We start from the raw sequence: 17258 nt of genomic DNA, 5'->3' as shown, positions 1-17258 counted from the left end.
GGCTGCCCCTATGCAGAGCCTGTACCTCCCTGCAGTGTATGTAGGTCACACCACAGGCCACCCGGGGGAGAGCCCCACACCTGGGGATGTCATTCTCTGCCCTGATGCCTAACTCAGGAGATCCACTGCCATGGATGCCGGCTCTGGCAGGAGGATCTGAAGGATGAACTACCTGTAGCACTCAAGTCCAGAAGCTGGATCTTCTGAAGCCAGGCTGGGGGTTCTGGTCATTTACAAAATATAGGCAGAAAAAGTTAGAGCCTTATGTTTGGGGCACAGACTTTATAGATAACAGCAAAGGGGTCGCTACTGCGATTTAAAGCAAAATGGAAGCCACAAATCTAAAACGCTTTTTGGATCACCACACTAAGGTACATTTCTGATGTCCTGTTCGCAATTAGTGTTATTTTGGTTATTTTTTCATCATGTGCCTATAACACTGTTGGTCTTCCAACATCGTTATTTCAACGGTGACTACTTCTGGGTTCCTCGCTTTTGTGCTTTGTGTATCTAAAAAAGTCTCCTGGTCTGGCCAGGCACGGTGGCTTAGGCCTGTAATCCCAACAGTTTGGGAGGCTGAGGCAGACAGATCACCTGAGGTCAGGAGTTTGAGACCAGTCTGGCCAACATAGTGAAACCCCATTTCTACTAAAAATTCAAAAATTAGCTGGGTGTGGTGGTGCGCGCCTGTAATCCCCACTACTTGGGAGGCTGAGGCAGGAAAATCACTGGACCCAGGAGACGGAGGTTGCAGTGAGCCAAGATTGTGCCATTGCACTCCAACCTGGGCAACAGAGCAAGACTCTGTCTCAAAAAAATAAAAAAGTGTGGAAAAAGAAAAATTTTTTAAATAATAAAAATTTAACTGTTAAAAAAAAAAGCAAGATGGAACAAGGTAACATTTGATCTTATGGAGAAACTGCACTGGTAGGTCCCAAAACTGGCCCTCTGTTAGTAGTAGAAATATAACATGAGCCATTTGTGTTTTTTTTTTTTTTGGGATGGCGTCTCACTCTGTTGCCCAGGCTGGAGTGCAGTGATGCGATCTTGGCTGATTCCTGCCTCTGCCTCCCAGGTTCAAGCTGTTCTTTTGCCTCAGCCTCCCAAGTAGCTGGGATTGCAGGCACCCGCCACCATGCCCGGCTAATTTTTGTATTTTTAGAAGAGACAGAGTTTCACAACGTTTGACAGGCTGGTCTTGAATTCCTGATCTCATGTGATCCGCCTGCCTCTCAGCCTCCCAAAGTGCTGGGATTGCAGGAGTGAGCCACCACACCCAGCCAATAATTTTAAAGTTTCTAGTAGCCACATTTTAAAAGGTAAAAGGGTCTGGGCATGATAGCTCACACCTGTAATCCCAGCATTTTGGGAGATCAAGGTGGGAGGATCGCTTGAGGCCAGGAGTTCAAGACCAGCCTGGAAAACATAGCGAGACCCCATCTCTACAAAAAAATTTTAAAAAGGAAAAAAATTAGCCAGGCATGGTGCTGCATGCTGGTGGTCCCAGCTGCTCAGGAGGTCGAGGCAGGAGGACCACTTGAGCCTGGGAGATCAAGGCTGCAGTGAGTCATGATCATACCACTGCATTTCAGCCTGCGCAACAGAGCAAGACCCTGTCTAATTCAAATCAGCTGGGTGTGGTGGCTCACTCCTGTAATACGACTACTTTGGGAGGCTGAGGTGGGAGGATCGCTTGAGGCCAGGAGTTTGAGCAACACAGCAAGACCCTATCTCTACAATACATTTAAAAATTGGCCAGGCATGGCGATGTGTGCCTGTGGCCCCAGCTACTGGGGAGGCTGAGATGGGAGGATTGATTAGGCCTGGGAGGTCAAAGCAGCAGTGAGCTATGATGGCACTATTGCACTCCAGCTTGGGAGACAGGGTAAGACTCTGTCTCAAAAATATTTTTTAATTTAATTAAAAAATAAGTTCCTCGGTCACACTAGCCACATCTCCGGTGCTCAACAGCCACCTGCTGCTTGTGGCTATTATGCTGAGCAGTGCAGAAAAAAAAACATCTCCATCATCACAGAAGGTTCTACGGACAGCACTGCTTTGAACAATAAACACTTGCTTTCCTCTTTTCTTTGCAGATCAGTGAGATTGTTGGCTATGAGATAAAGCCCACCGAAACGACCTGCCTCTCAAATATGCTCGAATTTGGATTCGGCAAATTCGTTGAAAAGTAAGGGCTTATCCCCTCCTTCAGGAACGGTTTTGGTCAAAGGATCTGTAAGTTCCCACAGTGATCCGATTGGCCCCATGTAGGGCTGTTTATTTTATTTTTTTCCTTGTGGCGTAGTGGCTTAAGGCTACTTAATTACCTCCAACTCCCAACTCGTACTGGTGAAGCTTCTGTTTTTAGCTGCAGAACTGCTGATGGGTTATGACTAGAAAATTGAGTCATAGATTTTATTTCAAAGGGAGGGAATTTTTTTTTTAAATTTTTTTGAACCTGAGCTTCAAGCCCAGCTCTCAGTGATTGGGGGCAAAACCATTCAACCTTTCTGTACTTCAGTTTCCTCTTCTTTAAACAAACAAAGCAACAATGCTCTCTGAGCTTTAAGACTGTATGAAACCTGGTCCAAGAAAAAGTCTGTTCTCGCCTGGGCATAGTGGCTCATGCCTGTAATTTCAGCACTCTGGGGGGCCAAGGCAGGCAGATCACTTGAGGTCAGGAGTTCAAGACCAGCCTGGCCAACATGGTGAAAACCTGTTTCTACTAAAAATACAAAAGTTAGCCAGGCACGGTGACACACACCTGTAGTCCCAGCTACTCAGGAAGCTAAGGCTAGAGGATGGCTTGAACCCAGAAGGCAGAGGTTGCAGTGAGCCAAGATAGTGCCATTGCACTCCAGCCTGGGCGACAGAGTGAGACTCCATCTTAATTAAAAAAAAAAAAAAAAAGTCTCTTCTCTTGCTTTCTTCCCTTCTCTGAATTCCCCTGGAGTTTGTGTGTGTGAGAATTTTGCTATTTGAATGCTATTTCTAGAACAGAGCTTCTCAGGACACTACTTGCTTTTCTACACTTCCTTCAGGGTGATGGGTGGGGAGATGTTGCATTGCCTGGACTGGAGACCCTGTTAGGCAGGTGTGGCACCCAGACCCGCTGCATCAGCATCAGCTAGGAACTAGCTAGAAGGCACATTTTCAGGCCCCACCCAACCCACATAATCAAATTCTGTGGATGGGCCCTGCAATCTGCATTTTAACAAATCCTCCAGGTCAACACTGTCCAAAGCAGCATCCACCGGCCATGTGTGGCCACTGAGCCCCTGCAGTGCAGCTAGTCTGAATTAGATGTGCTGTAAGTATAAAATACAGGCTTGATTTTGAAGACATACTACAAGAAAAAGGAATGCAAAATACCTAACAATTTTTAATATCGATTAATATTGAAATGATAATATTTTGGATATATTGAGTCAAATACATTATTGGAACTAATTTCACCTATGTCTTTTAATATTTTTAAAATGTGGCTTCTAGAAACTTTATTTTATTTTATTTTATTTTGGAGATGGAGTCTCACTCTGTCACCCAGGCCAGAGTGCAATGGCGCGATCTTAGCTCACTGCAACCTCTGCCTCCCAGGTTCAAGCGATTCTCCTGCCTCAGCCTCCCAAGTAGCTGGGATTACAGGCTCCCACCACCATGCCCGGCTAATTTTTGTATTTTTGGTAGAGATGGGGTTTCACCATGTTGGCCAGGCTGGTCTTGAACTCCTGACCTCAGGTGATCTGCCCACCTCGGCCTCCCAAAGTGCTGTGATTACAGGCGAGAAACTTTAAAATTATATATGTGGCTCACTTTATATTTCTGATGGACAGCACTGCTCCAGGTGATTCTGATACATGAAAGGCTGAGAATTCCCCACTCACACTGCACCAGAGCAGGTCTAATTTAAGGCACTTCCCAGCTCTTGAATCTCTCTGCCACCTGAATACTTTGATGCCTCTCCAGTACTACCACTATGTTCCTTATTAAGGAGCAGGCCTAAAGAAGCATGCGTTTTTATCAGGCTTAGGATAAAAACTCTTAGGTATTTTGGCCAAAGGGCCTCAGTTTCTCCCAATAAAATTTTTTACAAGAGACACTAGCTATTCAACACTTATGCTGCACTCAGCATTTTATATACCTTAACCCTTTTTATTAATTAATTTATTTTTTCTCTTTTGAGATGGAGTGTCACTCTGTCTCCCAGGCTGGAGTGCAATGGTACAATCTCGGCTCACTGCAACCTCTGCCTCCTGGGTTCAAGCAATTCTTCTGCCTCAGCCTCCTGAGTGGCTGGGATTACAGGCACCTGCCATCATGCCTGGCTAATTTTTGCATTTTTGTAGTGATGGGGTTTAATCATGTTGGCCAGGCTGGTCTTGAACTCCTGACCTCAGGTGATCCATCCGCCTTGGCCTCCCAAAGTGCTGGGATTACAGGCATGAGCCACCACGCCCGACCTTAACACATTTATCCATCACAAAAACCTAGTGTCCTAGGTCCTACCGTCCTAATATTATTCTCATTTTACAGATTAGGAAATAGACTTCAGATTATTAGCTGTTGATCACAGCTAGTAACTGAAAGAACGAACATTTCACTTAGGAAAGAATCAAGATTTGAACATCAGCAGGCTTCCGTTACCAGGCGGGCCTTAACCATGACCCTTCACCACCAAAAAAAGTAAACCCCTCTCCGCAGACAGCAAGTGAGCAAAAAAACATACAGCTCTTCTTATACTTTCCATGCACGCATGTTCAACTGTCACCAATTCAGAAGTGGAAGCACCTTGGCTTTGTTTATTTCTGTCGTTCCATTTGTAACATGGGAAGCAGGTAGGTGATTAGAGTTAGGCTTAGGAGAAAAGGCATGTCACCTGAACTGATTCCATGTCTGGAGACTCAGCCACCACCATTTAGGGAGGTGTGATATTGCATGTATTCCACCCACACCACAGTTAATGCAGCTTCATCACAGCTCACAGTTAATGAGCTTCTCCAGCACATTTTGGGTGAGGTCAACTCTTGATATATTTCATGAATTCCCAAACTGATTAATCCCTCATCTGTGCAATCATTTGCATTCTAAGTCATAACCTAGGGTAATTCATGAGGCCTGGTGTCAGCATTTGTTCTTATTTAATTGAACCCAAAAGCCTGTGATACGGGCATATGGGGACCTGAGGCCTGTTGAGAGACTTGGCCACAACCCCACAGCCAGTGAGCACTGGAGGCTGGGCCTTGTGACTGCTTGTCTCATACTCATCTGGGCTGGCACCTGCCTTTATTAATTATTCCCAATATGCACACTCATTTTGGTCGCCTCTCACAGGCCATATTTAAGGCAATGACCACACTGCTGAGGTCCTGATCAGTCCTTGTTTATGATTTTCTGCTCCTAATCTTCCTGCCTTCTCGAGGCTAAATGAGGGTTCTCAGCTCTATTTAATTGGTCCTATTTGATTGAACACATGTGGACAGTTCTGTTAGTTCTGTTACTCTTTTTTTTTTTTTTTAGATGGAATTTTACTCTTGTTGCCCAGGCTGGAGTGCAATGGCATGATCTTGGCTCAATGCAAACTTCGCCTCCCAGGTTCAAGCGATTTTCCTGCCTCAGCCTCCTGAGTAGCTGGGATTACAGGCATGTGCCACCACACCAGGCTAATTTTGTATTTTTAGTAGAGATGGGGCTTCACCATGTTGGTCAGGCTGGTCTCAAACTCCTGACCTCAGGTGATTCACCCGTCTTGGCTTCCCATAGTGCTGGGATTACAGGAGTGAGCCACCATGCCTGGCCTAGTTCTATTGCTCTTTCTAAGAAAGAGAAGGGAGAAGGCACATTATAAGGGTGGAAGAAGAAACATCAGGGTAGAGTCCAATTAGGAGGAATTGGTGTCAATACCCAGTTCCAGGACTCCCTGGCTATGTGATTTTGGAGACGTCACTTGCTTCCTCTGAGTGTTGGTTTCCTGACCTATGAGTAAATATCAGATGGTCTCTTCTACACTGAAGGATACAATGAAAGACAGGGCTGAGGCAGAGAGAACGGTCCCTTTTTCCACTTCCAAGAACTTGGCTTTCCAATTCTTTGCCACACCTGGGTTTTAGGACCCAGATCTCCATGTGGACACAAGAAGAAAGGAATTTGTTTGCCCCTTCTCTCTCTCCCTCTATGCCCCTTTCTGTAGAACAGAGAGGCCATGGACGGGTGGACCCAGTATCAGGAAAACAGTAGGTGTTTTTGAAAGGGGAAGGGATGGGAAGTGGAGCAAGACCCATCACATAAATTAACAGAGGTTCAAAATCTGAATAAGAAATCAGAATATTGGCCGGGCACGGTGGCTCATGCCTGTAATTCCAGCACTTTGGGAGGCCGAGGCGGGTGGATCACTTGCAGTCAGGAGTTCAAGACCAGCCTGGCCAATATGGTGAAACCCTGTCTCTACTAAAAATACAAAAATTAGCCAGGTATGGTGGGGGGCACCTGTAATCCCAGCTGCTCGAGAGGCTGAGGCAGGAGAATCGCTTGAATCCGGGAGGCAGAGGTTGCAGTGAGCCAAGATCACGCCACTGCACACCAGCCTGGGCATCGCAATGAGACTCCATCTGGGGAAAAAAAAAAAAAAGAAATCAGAATATGGGCCAATTAGGCATAAACAAAGATGGAAAGAAGAGGTCTTATTTTAGTGACCTTACAACAGTGGTTCTCAACTGGGGGCCATTTCCCACCCCTAAGGGACGCTTGGAAATATCTGGAGACATTTTTGGTTGTCACAACTGGCAAAAGATGGGGACAGGGCTGGGGAGTCTGCTGCTGGCGTCTAGTGGGTAGAGACCAGGGATGCTGCTAAACACCCTAGAAGGTATGGTACAGCTCCCCATGACAGTTATTCAGCCTACGTTAGTTTGCCAGGGCTCTTCAAAAGACAAAGCAATAAATTTAGTTATAGTCTAATTGGCTTTTAATCAAGATTCATGAATCAGGGCAGTCTCCGTTTTCCAAAACAGAACGAGAGTTCCCACTGGGCAGTAGCACAATGGTAAGTTTTATAAGGAAACAGAACAATATGAAAAAAAAAAAGATTAATTAACATCAGGTTTTTTTTTATAAAGGTTCAAGCAGAGGGAACTTCCTTATTCTCTGACTCAGGTAGACTGGAATCTCCTGTTTTCAGGAAAAACTGTCCTGTTCTGGGATCTATCTCCTTCCTTAAAGATTCAGTTTGATTACATGCCATTTAGTGTGAGTGACTCCATTTTGGTTTCATCTGGTCTGCTGGGGTCTAGTGCAGGAGCTCAGTTCAAAATAATGACCTGCTGTAATTTTTGTTGAACAGGCTGCTCTTACAACATACCATAGACTGAGTGGCTTACACAACAGAAATTTATTGTCTCATAATTCTGGAGGCTTAAAGTCCAAGGCCAAGTTGTAGACAGGGTTGGTTCCTTCTGAGGCCTCTCTCCTTGGCTTGCAGATGGCTGTCTTCCCCTATGAATTGTCATGGTCTTCCCTCTGTGTGTCTGGGTCCTAATCTCTTCTTATAAGGCCACGAATTATAATGGATTAGGACCCACCCTCATGACTTATTTTAATTTAATTACCTCTTTAAAGATCCTTTCTCCAAATAGAGTTACATTCCGAGATATTAAGGGTGTGAATTTCAATATATGAATTTTCAGGGAGACAATATTTAACCTATAACATGACCCAAAAAAGTCAATGGTGCCAAGGGTGAGAAACCCTTTCTCAAGGGTGAGAAAACATTGGCGGTAGCTGGCAGATCTTAGAGCAGGATAGTAAACCTTTTGGTCAAATCAAGGGCTTTTGGAGATACTCCTAAGACTGAGCTGAAATTCCTCCTCTTTTTTTTTTTTTTTTTTTGAGACAGAGTTCTACTCTGTTTTCCAGAGTGGAGTGCAGTGGTGCAATCACAATCTCGGCTCATTGCAACCTCTACCTCCCAGGCTTATGCAATCCTCCCACCTCAGCCTCCTGAGTAGCTGGGACTACAGGCACATACCACACCTGGCTAATTTTTGTGTTTTTAGTGGAGATGGGGTTTTGCTATGTTGCCCAGACTGGTCTCGAACTCCTGACCTCAAGTAATCTTCCCTCCTTGGCCTCCCCAAGTGCTGGGACTACAGGCATGAGCCACCACTCCTGGCCTGAAGTTTCTCCTTTGATATGTCTTCTCTGCCTCCTGTTGATGTTGTTGTTGCTGTGTTCTGTCTTTAGATTGGAGCCCATTGGTGCAGCCGCCAGCAAGGAATACTCTCTGGAGAAAAACTTGGATAAAATGCAGTTAGATTGGGTTAACGTGACATTCAGCTTCGTGAAATACAGGGACACTGTGAGTCTCACTCCAACTGCAGCCCCCCGTTTATTATGTAGTAGATTACAGAAACGATTTATTTAGAACGGCGACAGAACTCACAGAGGAATAATCGCTCATGTCTTGATTGTTTCCTCCTGTCTGCCTTTCTGTGTTGCTCATCTTTCCTCTCAGCACCACTGAAGAGATGCATTCTTCAAATCAGAAAGGCCTTTTGATTCAGAGCAAGAAGTTTTCTCAGTGCAAAGGAACCAAGCAAGCCTCCTAAATCAGCACCTCCCAGTGAAGGTGCAGGCTTGTACACGATTCCAAAGCTTCCCAGTCCCCTCAGAAGCACAGCGGCAGACAATGACTAGTGTTTCTCAGATGTCAATGCTTTCAGGAGTCACCGGAGATCTTGTTGAAATGCCGGTTCTGATTCAGCAGGTCAGGGATGGGACCTAAGATTCTGCAGCTCTAACAAGCTCCCAGATAATATTGATCAATTTTGAATAGTAAGGGTGTTTCTTTATACTATAAACTACACTTTAAACTATACTATATACGCTTTATACTATACTTTACACTATAGTAATAGTGCAGGTTTCTTTCTTTTCACTTGCACTTGTAGAAAACACAGGAGTTTGTACAGTTCATGCGAAGGTGCACACACCTGAAGCGTTTGCTCAGCTGTCTTTAGGGGCTGGCTTGCTTTTGGGATAGAGTGTGAGGTAGGGATGAGAGCTGCAGCTCTGGGGGAGCTGTAAATCATGGAGGCAACAGGTTGATACACACATCCTGCAGACCATTGGTTCTTTTTTTCTTTCTTTCTTTTTTTTTTTTCTTTGAGATAGAATCTCACTCTGTCACCCAAGCTGGAGTGCAACTGTGTGATCTCAGCTTGCTGCAACCTCTGCCTCCTGGGCTCAAGCAATTCTCATACCTCAGCCTCCTGAGTAGCTGGGATTATAGGTGCCTGCCACCACGCCCAGCTAATTTTTGTATTTTCAGTAGAGATGGGGTTTCACCATGTTGGCCAGGCTGGTCTTGAACTCCTGACCTCAAGTGATCTGCTCTCCTTGGCCTCCCAAAGTGCTGGGATTACAGGCGTGAGTCACCACATCAGGCCCAACCATTGATTCTTAAAGCAGCACTTCCAAACCTGCATTGTAGAATCATCTGGGATGCTTTAACATCTCCCAATGGATTCTTCCTGGCTCCTCCCCTCCCAGAATGCCTGGGCATCTGTATTTTTAAGGCACCCCTGGTTTTTCTCATGTGCAATGTGGATTGAGAACCAAAAGCTCCCAAGCCTCCCTCCTCCCCCAGGCTGCATGTTATCTACTTGTGACTTCTTTCCCTATTCAGCTTAAATGGTTGGAGTGCCTTGATTTCACTCAAGGAAGAGCTGTAGGGATAAAAAGATGTGATCCCTTTCTTCACCTAGCATGAAGGTCATTCACGGCCAATACTCCTATAAATATAAAGACAGATTAACAAGAGAAAAGCATTAAAATTTTATTTATTCAAAGTTTTACATGACATTGGAACCCTCAAAACTGAAGACCCAAGGAAAACTGTATTTTTGGGCTTAGGTTTGATGAAGAATGGATAGCTGTATGGAAATGAAATTGAACAAAAGAGTGTGGTATAATGGTCTAGACTGGGTGGAAGCCTAGCGAGACCTGCCTGTTCAGATTCTTCTTGGTCTTTCTGTGTAGCAGTCCTTCCTCCCAGGCATAGGGCAAGACTCCTCAGAAACAAGGGTCTTGTGACCCACTGTGGGACAAGGTTGCTCAGAGAATTTCCTTATGGCCTGCTGTCTTGGTCAGAGTAATATTTCTGGGTTTTATGGCTTGCTTCAGGAAAGAGGAGTTTAGTTTCTATGGACTGCCTTAGGGGAAAGATAAAGGAGCAGGAGAAAGGAAGGAAAAGATAGACAGAAAGATCTTGCTTCCAAGACCTTCCCAATGTCCTTCAGTGCAAAATACTCAGCAAATCAAGGTGCAATGCTTCGGGGTATTGTGTTCTGAGCCCCAACAGAACTATACATGAGCTGATGAGAGGGAAGAGAGCTGAGGGCACAGGGCCTCATTACTGAGCCTCTCCCAGCAAGGGTGACCCAGCCACCATGGGTCTCGGAAGCGTGGCTACATGATCAGCTTGGATTAGACACTGCTGTAGAGGCTGTTGGGGTGACAAGAGGAGTGTAAGCTAGGAACCTGGGGAACAGCTCACTTATACCCGGCCAATCTGCAGAGTTTTTGCCTAAAGTAACTATAGACAAGGATCAGTAGCTAAATGGGGATCAAGAAACCACTTTATTAATAGCCCAACACACCTCCCAGTGCTGAGCTACTGGTAAAAGATAGATAAGAGAATACATGCCAGGCCCAATTTAGCCTCCTAGATTAGACTTGAAAGAAGTGAGAACAGAGCGAGAAAGACCAAACCTGCCCCAGGGGTCAGACCCTTGTCAGCTTGCTTGCCACAGTGGCCCAGGAGAAAAGTGCCACCCACATGGCCTGGCCTTTAAGGCACACCTTAGACCTTACCTACTAGTAAAACAGGACCACTTGGTCAGGCTTGGTGGCTCACACCTACAATCCCAGCACTTTGGGAGGTACAAGTGAGAGGACCACTTGAGCCCAGGAGTTCGAGAACAGCCTGGGTAACATAGCAACACCCCATCTCTACAAAAAAAAAAAAAAAAATTAGCTGAGTATGGTGATGTGCGCCAGCTACTTGGGAAGCTATCTGAGAAGCTGAGGCAGGGAGATTGCTTGAGCCCAGGAATTTGAGGCCGCAGTAAGCTATATTGCAACATTACACTCCAGCCTGGGTGACAGAGACCCTGTCTTAAAAAAAGACCCAATAAATGTATAAAACAAGCCAGGCATGGTGGCTCATGCCTGTCATGCCTGTAATCCCAGCATTTTGGGAGGCTGAGGCAGGCAGATCACTTGAGGTCAGGAGTTCGAGACTAACTTTGCCAAGGTGGTGAAACCCCATCTCTGCTAAAAGTACAAAAATTAGCCTGGCGTGGTGGTGCTTGCCTGAAATCCCAGCTACTCGGGAAGCTGAGGCAGGAGAATCAGTTGAATCTGGGAGGCGGAGGTTGCAGTGAGCTGAGGTCATGCCACTGCACTCCAGCCTAGGCGACAGAGCAAGACTGTCTCATAAATAAATAAATAAATAAATAAATGAATGAATGAATGAAACAGAGGTCCCCAAACTTTCTTGGTTCACAATGCCTTTGTGTCTAAGTACTTTTTTCACAGTGCCCTTAGGCCAAAAGAAATACCTAACAGCTTTGTTTATGCAGTAATTAGGTCCAAACAATTTAATAAGGATTTATGCTCTAACAACTTAGCCGCTGTTTGAAAAAAATACACCTACATTAAAAGAAAAAATAATGGTTGTATTTTATTTTTAAATAACCACAATCATTTACTCTGAGTTGGCTGCGGTGCCCCAGGGCACTTCAGTTCACGGGATGGAAACCGCAGGTCTAGGCCTAACTAGTCAGATTAGCAGCTGATCTTCCTACCCGAGGGAAAGGAGAGCCAGGAAAGCAAGTGGAGAAGCAGGAACACAGGGAAAGGGGCAGAAATCTTCCTCCCCAGCAAATTCTATCTGTGAATCTTGGATTAGACTGTATTTGACTTCTGCAAAGGAGGTGGACAATAAATGTCTTTTAAAAAATTGTTTTAGAGATGGGGTCTTGCTATTCCTGGGCTCAAGCGATCCTCCTATCTCAGCCTCCCAAAGTGCTGAGATTATGGGCATGAGCCACCTTGTCCAGCCTAAATATCTTGAATAACATTTTCAAGGAAGAAAGTAGAAGTCCTATCCCCTGCAAGACATAGATTCCTACCCCATGAGAGTGGAGTTCTGAGCTGTGAGGTCCTAAGGGATCAGCATGAAAAATGGGGAGGTGGCTGGATGCAGTGGCTCAAGCCTGTAATCCCAACACTTTGGGAGGCTGAGGCAAGAGGATCACTTGAGGCCAGGAGTTCGAGACCAGCCTGAGCAACATAGTGAGACCCCATCTCTTAAAAAAAAAATCCAGGCTGGGCACAGTGGCTCATGCCTGTAATTCCAGCACTTTGGGAGGCTGAGGCGGGTAGATTACCTGAGGTCAGGAGTTTGAGACCAGCCTGGTCAACATAGTGAAACCCTGTTTCTACTAAAAACATAAAATTAACTGGGTGTGGTGGCATTTGCCTATAATCTCAGCTATTTGAGAGGCTGAGACAGGAGAATCACTTGAACCCAGGAGGTGGGCATTGCACTGAGCTGAGATTCCGCTGTTGCCCTCCAGCCCAGGCAATAGGAGTGAAACTCTGTCTTAAAAGAAAAAAATCCAGGCATGGTGGCATATGCCTGTAGTCCTACCTACTTGGGAGGCTGAGGCAGGAGGATCACTTAAGCCCAGGAGTTTGAGGCTGCAGTGAGCTAGGATTGAGCCATTGCACTCAGGCCTGGGTGAAGAGACCCTGTCTCTAATAAATATATTTTTAAAAAAGGAAAAGAAAAATGGGGAGGTTTCACAATTTTGACAGGGTGGGGCGTCTTTGTTTACAGGATACAAGCATCTTGTGTGCAGTTGATGACATTCAAATGCTACTCGATGATCACGTGATAAAGACCCAGACCATGTGTGGCTCCCCATTTGTCAAACCAATAGAAGCAGAATGCCGGGTAAGAGGAAATGAAGTTGAATGCTTTGAGATGTTTCATTAGCCCTGTGTTTCTCAGAGGAGGGGAAAGGTTTTCAAGTTCAGTTAACAAAGAAAGTCACTTTGTCCTAACTGGAAAAAATAAATAAATGACACAGTGGCTCACACCTATAACCCCAGTACTTTGGGAGGCCGAAGTGGGCAGATCACCTGAGGTCAGGAGTTCGAGACCAACCTGGCCAACATGGTGAAACTCCGTCTCAAAAATAAATACATTGATTAATTGATGACAAAAGACTGAAAGCAATAACCATCCAAGTAAGCATATGGCATGCTGAGCCTTTGCAACTGTCTGCCAAAAGAGAAGATGAGGTTTGAATGCACCAAATACACATGCATTTGGGAAGCATCTTATGGGCTGTGGTACTCGAGAATGTAAGCTACCTGAAGGTAGGGGTTTGGCCTCCTGTGCTCATTGTTTGTAGCAGTGACGTGGGCTAACGACACAAACTCTGAAGCCAGATGACCTGGGTTTGAATTCTGGCTCTGCTCCTTATTAGTGATGTGACCTTGGGCATATTACTAAACTATTGTGTTTCAGTTTCTACATCTGGAAAATGCAGTTTGTAATTACATCTACCTGGTAAGGCTGTGGTATTAAATTGGGATTAAATACTTAAAGCACTCAGACCATTGCTTGTCACAGATTATGTATATAACTATTATAATTATTCTGCTAGAACGTGAGCTCCACAGTGGGCAAAGTTCTCGTGTGTTTCATTCATTGCTACGTTCACATCACCTGGAGCAGTGACCAGAGAACAGGGGGACGTCAATAATTATTTGTTAAACAAGTGACTGACTGAATGAATAAATGTATGACTCCATCCATTTGCTTGGTCCATGGGCCTGTGATGCAGAGTGGCAGATTTATGATTCAGATATGAAATGCTAAATTCACAGAAATGGGAAGAAAAGCTAATTCGCATACAAGACAATTTGGATGCCTGGTTGAAATGCCAAGCCACCTGGCTGTACCTGGAACCAATCTTCAGTTCAGAGGACATCATAGCCCAGATGCCAGAAGAGGGGAGGAAATTTGGCATTGTTGATAGTTACTGGAAATCACTTATGTCTCAAGCGGTAAGGTTTTATACCCTAATAACTCTTACCAGCAGAAATACAAATGTTTCCTCATTATGCATTCTAGTCACCCTCCTTGAAACTTATAAATGAACTGGAGTTTTGGAAAATCAATCTTTTTGTATCTTCTTCTAATTTCAAAAGTTATTATTAAAAATACAAACATATGACCAGTGCTGTGGCTCATGCCTGTAATCCCATCACTTTGGGAGGCCAAGGCAGGTAGATCACTTGAGGTCAAGAGTGCCAGAGCTGCCTGGCCAACATGGTGAAACACCCCATCTCTACTAAAAATACAAAATATATATATATGTGTGTGTGTGTGTATATATATGTATATGTGTGTGTATATACGTGTATATATACACATATATATGTATATGTATGTGTATATATATGTGTATACATGTATATATGTGTGTATATGTATATACGTATGTACATACGTATGTATATATACGTGTGTATATATACATGTGTATATATATACGTGTATGTGTGTATGTGTGTCTGTGTGTGTGTGTATATATATATAAGCCAGGCATGGTGGTGCATGCCTGAAATCCCAGCTACCCGGAGGGCTGAGGTGGGAGGATTGCTTGAACTCAGGAGGCGGTGGTTGCAGTGAGCTGGGATCGTGCCACTACACTCCAGGCTGGGAGAGCGAGATTCTGTCTCAAAAAAAAAAAAGCAAATACAAATACATAACATAGAAAGTAGAAGCCTTTTGAAATCCCACTTCCCAAGCAGTAACTATAGGCAGTTTGTATTATTTAACTGTCATTTCTTACAAAGTTTTATTTGTTGCAGGATAATGCAATAACACTTTTATAGCTTGAGAATTCTTTTAGAATTCCAACAGTTATCCACATTTGGTTACTCAGTTATTTAACAAATGTTTATTCAGTACCTACAATGACCCAGGTGTTATACTAGAAATCAGAAAATACTTGAAGGTGGCGAGAATATGATTTCTGTCTTCATAGAATTTGCTGCCTTGGCTGAGTGTGGTGGCTCATGCCTGTAATTCCAGTACTCTGGGAGGCCAAGGCAGGTGGATCACTTGAGCTCAGGAGCTGGAGACCAGTCTTGGTAACATAGTGAAACCCTGTCTCTACTAAAAATATAAAAAATTAGCTGGGTATGGTGGCATGCACCTGTAATCCTGGCTATTCCGAGGCTGAGGCAGGAGGATCCCTTGAGCCTGGGAGGCGGAGGTTGCAGTGAGCCCAGATTGCGCCACTGCACTCTAGCCTGGGCAACAGAGCGAGACTCTGTCCCCCACACCCCAAAAAACAGTAATATACAAATAGTTATTAGAATACAGAAGAGTGATTTGGTTGTCTTAGGGTGTCAAGGAAGGCCTCTAAAGCAGGAACATTGGGATCAAGCCTTGAACAATGGTAAGTTCACTGGGTGTGCAAGGCACCTAGAGGCATCTTTTATGAGGTCAAATCATTTTCCTTTTTTAAGTCAAGTGTGATCAAATTGGGGTGCACTTAAAAAGATTTTGCCACAAGGGAATTTATCTTCCCTGCTTTGTTTGTGAGGGTGAGATAAATGGGAATTTAGATTGTCCAGCCAGCATAAGCCAATTCTTTATTAGTTAAGGTTCTTTGGGTGCAAGTGACAGAAACCAACTCAGGATAGCTGAAACGAGAAGACCAAACTGGTGTCTCATTGAACCCAAGGCCAGATAGTGCAGCCAAGCCTCACAAAAGATGGATCTAGAACCCAGAAGCCTCTTCTCTTAGGAACTCCTTCCATCTCTCTGATCTCAGCTCCTCTTTCCTGGCCCTGCCTTAGTCTCTCTCTCTCTCTCTCTCAAGACTAGCTTGCTCTACCATTCCATTCACACAGAGAGACATAATCCTCACTCAGCCCAGACTAGTATAGAATGTCATGGTTTGGATTCTAAACTCCCTGGGTTAAAATATAATTTGGCTTCATTGGTTTCAGGTACCCAATCCCTGCCCAGTCAACCATGATCAGAGGAACAAGGTCATGTTCCATGAGCATTCACCTGTGTGCAGTTAGGAAGGGGATCAGGAGGCAGTAAGCTGGACAAGGAGTGCTGTCAGTTGATAGGTCACACATTCATTACAATGACCAATGTCAGAACTTGGGAACCTCATGATGAGTCTCACCTTTTTTAATGGAACCCAGGTGAAAGATAACAGGGTTCTGGTGGCAGCCGACCAGCCACGGATGGCCGAGAAGCTTCAAGAAGCCAACCTTCTCTTGGAGGACATCCAGAAAGGGCTGAATAATTACTTGGAGAAGAAGAGACTATTCTTCCCCAGGTATCCAGCATTGTTCTTTTACTTGGAATTACATTCTTGCCCCGTATGTAGGTAGAATTCCATTTTTCATACCAAGAGTTGACTTCAACCAATCTAGTCTATACTCTTTCCTGGTTTTCCATTCTCTGAGACAGCTTTCAGGAATGGGGCATGACTTCACGGTCTTTACTTAGTGTGAGGTTGAATGGACACCAATGGGTGTCAAATGCACGCGTTGTCCAAACCAACACTGTTATTTTTCCGAATTACGGGGGTAGAGTATTCATGACTATAAGCCTGGATTTTGGAGTTAAACAGACCTCCTTTGGCATCCCAGCTTTTCTACCTAGTAGTCTTGAGGCCTCCAGCAAATCTATCCAAGCCTCAGGTTCCCCACCGTAAATCTGGGATATAGTAATGGCCCCTACTCTATGTATTTGTTGTACAGATTAATGAGCTAACACATGTAAAAACATTTAGCACCTAGACTATGTGTTTAAGAAACATCAGTCAATTTTTTATACCATCAAATTTTGTAGTTTTTGGTAGGTATGCTTATACATATTTGACTCTTTTCTTTCCCCACAAAAACCAATCTTCTGCATAAAAGTCAAGGAAGTTTTAGGTTAGTTCCAGGCCAGGCATGGTGGCTCACGCCTGTAATCTCAACATTTTGGGAGACCAAGGTGGGAGGATTGATTGAGCTCAGGAATTTGAGACCAGCCTGGACAAGATGGGGAAATTCCACCTGTACAAAAAAAATACAAAAAATAAGCCGGACTAGTTGTGTGTACCCATGGTCCCAGCTACTCAGGAGACTGAGGTAGGAGAATCACTTGA

The 17258-nt window shown here is 44.6% G+C and overlaps 1 protein-coding gene across 1 annotated transcript in view; it reads left to right on the top strand.

The window, feature by feature from the left end:
• DNAH3 (dynein, axonemal, heavy chain 3) overlaps positions 1–17258 on the top strand; it is a 235401-nt gene that overhangs the window by 69720 nt on the left and 148423 nt on the right. Inside the window, 5 exon segments of the mRNA XM_011931963.1 lie at positions 2097–2188; positions 8236–8350; positions 12899–13015; positions 13957–14136; positions 16303–16439. Coding sequence (XP_011787353.1) covers positions 2097–2188; positions 8236–8350; positions 12899–13015; positions 13957–14136; positions 16303–16439 — 641 coding nt within the window.

Source organism: Colobus angolensis, unplaced genomic scaffold (assembly GCF_000951035.1).
Source record: "Colobus angolensis palliatus isolate OR3802 unplaced genomic scaffold, Cang.pa_1.0 Scaffold92, whole genome shotgun sequence".
NCBI lineage: Eukaryota > Metazoa > Chordata > Mammalia > Primates > Cercopithecidae > Colobus > Colobus angolensis.
The sequence above is the reverse complement of the archived record's forward strand: the minus strand, read 5'-3'. Positions and strand labels throughout refer to the sequence as shown.